A 6,960-nucleotide genomic window follows, 5' to 3' on the forward strand; every position below is an offset into this window, starting at 1 on the left:
ACACTCCCAGTGGTCCCACAGTTCCCAGAAAGCACTCACAAACCCAACACACAAACCACCAGGACTCTTTATCAATCTAGACAGGCAGAATGAACAAACAAATGTGTTTATTCTCAGAACTTGGAACAGTGGACAAAAAATGTGCAATTAGCAAACAGTAACAAGTAACTGAAAAATGGATCAATTAGAAAACTAACTAAACATTTGCATACTTCCTAGAAAGTACTTGGGGAGATCAGGACATATATACCTATTCACCAGTTATCAAATATAACTGTTTTTTTGCAGGGCTTCAGCAAAGTGCTCTCTGTCTCTCTTATATAAGAGCATAAGAGTAGCCATACTGGGTCAGACCAATGGTCCATCTAGCCCAGTATCCTGTTTTTCAAACAGTGACCAAGCCAGGTCACAAGTACCTGGCAGAAACCCAAATCATGGCAACACCTTATACTACAAATCCCTGGGCAAGCAGTTGCTTCCCATGTCTGTTTCAATAGCAGACTATGGACTTTTCTTCCAGGAATTTGTCCAAACCTTTTTTAAACCCAGATACACTAACCGCTGTTACCACATCCTCCAGCAAAGAGTTCCAGAGCTTAACTATTCATTGAGTGAAAAAAATGTTTCATCCTATTTGCTTTAAAAGTATTTCCATGTAAATTCCTTGAGTGTCCCCTAGTCTTTCTACTCGTTCTACATCACTCAATCACCCAATCATATCTCCCTTCATCTATCTATTTTCCAAGCTGAAGAGCCCTAACTTCTTTAACCTCATATGAGAGGAGTTCCATCCCCTTTATCATTTTGGTCACTCTTCTTTGAACCTTTTCTAATTCCGCTATATCTTTTTTGAGCTACGGTGACCAGAACTGAATGCAACACTCAAGGTGCAGCTGCACCATGGAACAATACAAAGCCATTATATTATTTTTGGTCTTATTCACCATCCCTTTCCTAATAATTCCTAGCATCCTGTTTGCTTTTTTGGCCACCGCCACACAATGAGCAGATTTCAGAGTATTATCTACAACAACACCCAGATCTTTTCCTTGAGCGCTGACCCCCAAGGTGGACCCTAGCATCAGGTAACGATGATTCAGATTATTCTTTCCAATGTGCATCACCTTGCATTTGTCCACATTAAATTTAATCTGCCACTTGGACGCCCAGTCTTCCAATTTCCTAAGGTCTTCCTGCAATATTTCACAGTCCATATGTGTTTTAACAATCTTGAATAGTTTTGTATCATCTGCAAATTTGATCACCTCACTTGTCGTTCTCATTTCCATATCATTTATAAATATGTTAAATAGCACCGGTCCCAGTACAGATCCCTGCGGCACTCTACTGTTCACACTCCTCCATTTAGAGAAATTACCATTTTACCCTACCCTCTGTTTTCTCTCCAATAACCAGTTTCTAATCCACACCAGAACCTTGCCTCCTATCCCATGACTCTTTAATTTTCTCAGGAGTCTCTCATGAGGAACTTTATCAAAAGCTTTCTGAAAATCTAGATATACTACATCAACTGGCTCACCTTTATTCACATGTTTATTCACGCCTTCAAAGAAATTAAGCAAATTGTTGAGGGAAGACTACTCTTGGCTGAACCCATGCTAACTCTGTCCCATTAAACCATGTTTGTCTATGTGTTTTGTAATTTTATTCTTTATAATAGTTCCTACTATTTTGCCTGGCACTGACGTCAGGTTTACCGGTCTATAATTTCCTGGATAACCCCTAGAACCCTTTTAAAAAATCGGCTTCACAGGGGAGAAAAATGTTTAAAATGTATTTGAGACATATTAAGTTATAAGGTGTTATGTAATGATATGATAAGCTATAGCACAGTTGTGATATTTTGACTTAAATAAAACTTACAAATTAAAAAAAAATCGGCTTCACATTGGCCATCCTCCAATCTTCAGGTACTACGGATAATTTTAATGACAGGTTACATATTACTAAAAGCAGATTAGCAATTTCATGCTTGAGTTTTTTTTAGTACCCTTGGATATATGCCATCCAGTCCAGGTGATTTACTATTCTTTAATTTGTCAATTTGGCTCTGTATATCTTCCAAGTTCACCAAGATTTCTGTCAGTTCTTCTGCATCATCACCCTTGAAAACTATTTCAGGTACAGGTAGATCTCTTACATCTTCTTCCGTAAAGACAGAAGCAAAGAATTAATTCAGTTTCTCCACTATGTTCTTGTCCTCCCTGAGCGCCCCTTTTGCTCCTTCGTGATCTAACGGTCCCACAGATTCCCTCACAGGCTTTCTGATTATAATGCATCTGAAAAAGTTGTTACTGTGAGTTTTAGCCTCTGTGGCAAGTTTCTCTTCATATTCTCTTTTAGCCTTCTTTATTAATGCTTTGCATCTGACTTGCCAGTGCTGATGTTGCTTCTTATTTTCTTCATTTGGGTCCTTTTTCCATTCTCCCGGGCTGAAACTGAAGCAACAACCAGCAACAACTGCTGGGTAATTTCAAACTCCAGGCCAATCAGAGCCCAGACAACAAGTTTTAAATGTATACTGCTGCTTGCTTCAGCTTTACATCAAAGAAACACCACCTGCTGGCCAAATAGGAGAAATACACTTCAGGACATAATTAAAACAGAAAAATATCCAATATATTTTACAGGCTTAAAACACACTGTTTCTTCACAAGCCCCTAATGCAGTGATGAATTATACTGTGCCAAAACTGGATTCTTGTCTCAATTCTTATCTCTTCTAACTTGTCGATAATAAAAGGAGCTCATTGTGAACACTATCCACCCTAAAAGGTTGTTTTGTGGCTGTACATGAGGAATTGTGATATTGAATAAATAAGTGTATGTTTGTGTCCCTAGTCATGCATCCAAAAATTATATAATCCTTTCAAGAAATCCAGTTAATCATTTAACTTATTAGTGAAATATAACAACAGAGGCATGGTATGGTCACATCTTCAATGTGGTAATACTAGGGCCTGGCTAAGAAACAGGTTACTTTGAGTTAGTCTTCATTGGACCAAACTTGCTTTCATTGTACCATCACTATCCAGCTAGACAGGCAGTGTCTTAAAAGGTGGAGGATAAAGGTTTGCTTTTTTTTTTTTAACATTTATATCCCATATTATCCCAAGCAAACTCAGGTTCAATGTGGCTTACATTTTAAAATACAGTGAGACAGAATAATAGAATTGAATTATACCATGCAAGCAAGTACATGGATATTCAAATATCACAGGCATACAACAGAACAGGCCTACATTCACACATTGCAAAAGTAAACAACAACTTCTACAGAGTACATCCAAAATTAAATTTTTATTTTCTTATTATCACCTTCCAGAATTCCAGACAGTAGATGTACAGATCAGTAGGACACAATACAGTCCAAAACAAGTAAAGTAAAACAAACAAACAACACAGTTTATACCTAATTGTTCAACGACCCTTAGGATTCACTTTTGGGTTTAAAAAGCAAAACCAAGTGCATGTAAGGACTGGATAAATGAATTAAAACAAAGTTTACAGCAAATGCCCTTAATATGTAATACTTGGTATCAATAATGAAACAGAGATGGAATATTTATATAGCAAGCAGCCTGAGCCAACAATTTTCCATTGAACATAATTAGCTTTGTATGCTAACTTTGCGGCTAATAGTGTGCTGAACTGGACAATGTTGGCACATTTAGGCTGCCTCTGGACAGAACTTCTGCATGAAGGAAGCCCTTACCTCATTATTCAATACATATCTGTGAAATAGTAGTAATAAAAAAAGCAAGTGCATTTTTATAATATAGTAGTGCATTCCACAAAACAAAAAGGAGCAGGTTCCCACATGCCACCTTTTTCTTTTGATGTAGACACAGGGGGAGAAAAAAAAAAAAGATGTTAAATGCTCCCAGTTTCAATCTAATTAATTTGTTAAAATTGTACTTACAAATAGTAAATCTGATTGTTAAGCACCTGATACTCATAACATGATGTCTGTTTTGGTGGCCCTTTACTAGGTGAAAACATCTCTGTACGAATGCAGGGAGGGCCTATAGCCAGCCCCTCCAAATGACACAATGATTTTTAATGTAGAACAATTTAGTACTCTAATTGATTAAACCAATACTTCATCTATGTACATTCGTATGCTGCACAAACCAGCATGTTTGAAAATGTAATTGAGATTAAATAAATATGCTACCAACTAAAGAACGCCAACGAGCATGCACCAGCTCATAGGTTTGCTTTTGCTTGCTTTCATTTGAGTGTACTAGATGACGGCTGATGATTTGTAGTAGTAGTAGACGGCTGTGCGGGGAAGAGGAAACAAGACTAACCTAAGTGGCTTCAACTTTTTGACGTCATCCCAGCTCCTGTTTTCTTCAAGTTAACCTCCGTGGCTGCTACCAAGAAGCACTATACTCCCAGAGGGCCACGCGAGGGCGGAAGTGACTTCATGCCAATGAACTACATCTCCCAGCGGCTGGAGGTTGGCTGCCTCGCGTCCTTGCAGGCGAAGAACCGGGCCGGCGGCGTGTACAACCTATTTCTTAGCCGTTATGGGTTCTCCGACTTTCGAGCTGCTGAAGTGAGTTGGGGACTTTATCTCTCTCTTTCTAACGCTGCTACTGTTATGCCAGTACTACGTTACATAAGACAGACAAGCTTTCGCCCGAGGCTAACGGCTCATGTTCTAAAAGCTTGATCGGTTTGAAAGCTCGGCTTCTTTCCTTAAAAGCATATCAAAACCCAAAATAATGGCTCGTGCTCGAGAGGCCGCCGCTGTCTTCTTCCTCCACCACATCTGTAGACAGAGATTTGGCCTTGCCCAATCCCATAGCGTGCCGGAGGTAATGGAGTTAATCTCAAAGGTTATCTTTAGAAATCGGACGGTTTTCCAACATTCTTAGAACCCTTTCTCGATGTCCTTGCCTGTTAAGTATCAGAGATCGGCTGTTCTGAATATTAAGGAATTTGTTAACTCTGAAGTTAGTCTTGTACTAACCAATAGTAGCCTTTTAATTAATAAATAATGGGAAGATATGCTACATCTGGTCAGATTTAGGTAGAAAGGGTTTCTACACGAGGGTGGACTTAATTAACTTAGTTATAATAGCTACAGATTTGTAGTAGATTCTGTTTCTTCAATGAAAATTGTGGCTTAATGAAAAAAAGTTGAAAAAGGATGTTTATGTACTACTTAAAATTATATAGCACAGCAGCTATGATTAATTTTCAAGAATGTTTGACATTAACTCTACATAGCCATTATTAAGTGAATTTACCACAGCATTGTTATTGTTCTTGCCATACTTGAATATTGTGCTTTTTTTTTTTTTTTTAATTTCTTCTGTAGGCTTATTACTAAATTAGGTCTGGCTGGAGGTGCAATGTATGTAGCTCAAGATCAAGGGCTGTTAGGGAGCAGTAGCCAGGCAGAAGCAGCCCTCCAGAAAGCCAAGGCAGCCTTGCCACCAGCAGTACAAGAATGGGCAGACAACATTGGCGTGCAGGTAAGAAGGATCTGTGAAGAAAGCTCAGTCTCAATGGCAAGACTTCCTTCATACTGAAGCAGGGAGGAAAAAATAATAATTACCCTATGGATGAATTAGTAGTAATTTTATAGATGCTTAAAATTTGCATGAAATTGATAGCAGTACTTGAGCTACCCCATTACTTTCATGCTACCATTAAGGAGGTTAAAAGGTAAAGTTAGGATAGAAAAAGTGATAATGCTACTGCAGTATGTCATTGTAGCTTAGATGTTCTATTGGTAAGCCTGATGACATCCCTTTGTGAAATCTCATGACATGGTAGGAGACTAGCCTACAGGAAGGCTTATCTTTAACTCCTTGGGAGCTATAAGCCCTTCTAATTTATTTTTCGTTGCCTTTTTCAGATTCCAGCAATTCCAAAATTTAACTTTTCTTTGTGTGAATCATGGAACTGGGGTAAGTGTTTTATTTCTTCTACAGTTACAACTGATAAAAAAAAACACATGCCTGCTAAGGTCTTTGATCTTTAGAGTAAATCAGTAATTGAGGAACTTTTCTTGGAATACCTGAGGAAGGTGTCATTTTACTGTCTTTTTTGTTCCATGGTAGCAATGATTCCACTCACAGGTATATTTACTTTCTTGTAGGTGTAGACAAGACTGTGTCTGCATTTGATTCAGCTCCACATAAGATTACTGAATACACACAAGATGGCTGGAATTACTTGAAGGATCTTGTCAAGTGAAGACAATGCAGAAGTACTAGATTAATGTAAAGAAAACACCATCCATCTTGGACACACCTGCTCTGATAGTGTATAGAATAAACTGGATTTTTCAGCTGCTCCAAGCTGGTAGTTGTGTGTCTGACTGAACTAGTCCCCAAAAGCTCAAGAATGGGGATTGTAGAATGGAAGCATTTTAAAAAGTATGTGAATGTAAGTAAGAATCAAAGCCCAATGTATATATTTTACTTTGAAGAGTATAGGGTAGGCCAGTTAGCTTAGTAAAATGAGCATAAGGCCTCCCACCACCCAAGCTTGTTGACATTTTGTACCAAAATAATTCAGTTACAGGTGGTGTGTAGTGGAGCAGAAAGGGACCTCACACTACACAGGGAAAACTAGGTTCTTACCTGGGTGTCGTCGATAATACGCTGAAACCTTCTGCTCAGTGTGCTGCTGCGACTAGGAAAGGTATGGAAAACAGGTGTGAGGATGTTATAATGCCGTTGTATCGCTCCATGGTGCGACCGCACCTTAAGTATTGTGTTCAATTCTGGTCGCCGCATCTCAAGAAAGATATAGTAGAATTGGAAAAGGTGCAGCGAAGGGCGACTAAAATGATAGCGGGGATGGGACGACTGCCCTATGAAGAAAGATTAAGGAGGCTAGGGCTATTCAGCTTGGAGAAGAGACGGCTGAGGGGAGACATGATAGAGGTATATAAAATGAGTGGAGTGGAACAGGT

General features: G+C 38.8%; 1 protein-coding gene across 1 annotated transcript; it reads left to right on the forward strand.

Moving 5' to 3' along the window:
- The first annotated feature begins 4,452 nt into the window (after positions 1 to 4,452).
- MICOS13 (mitochondrial contact site and cristae organizing system subunit 13) lies at positions 4,453 to 6,340 on the forward strand. Its single transcript, XM_030218912.1, has 4 exons — positions 4,453 to 4,584; positions 5,353 to 5,509; positions 5,896 to 5,947; positions 6,139 to 6,340. The coding sequence occupies exons 1-4, from the start codon at positions 4,556 to 4,558 to the stop codon at positions 6,234 to 6,236; spliced, it is 336 nt and encodes a 111-aa protein (XP_030074772.1). The 5' UTR covers positions 4,453 to 4,555; the 3' UTR covers positions 6,237 to 6,340.
- The last annotated feature ends 620 nt before the right edge of the window (positions 6,341 to 6,960 follow it).

This window comes from Microcaecilia unicolor, chromosome 11 (genome assembly GCF_901765095.1).
Source record: "Microcaecilia unicolor chromosome 11, aMicUni1.1, whole genome shotgun sequence".
NCBI lineage: Eukaryota > Metazoa > Chordata > Amphibia > Gymnophiona > Siphonopidae > Microcaecilia > Microcaecilia unicolor.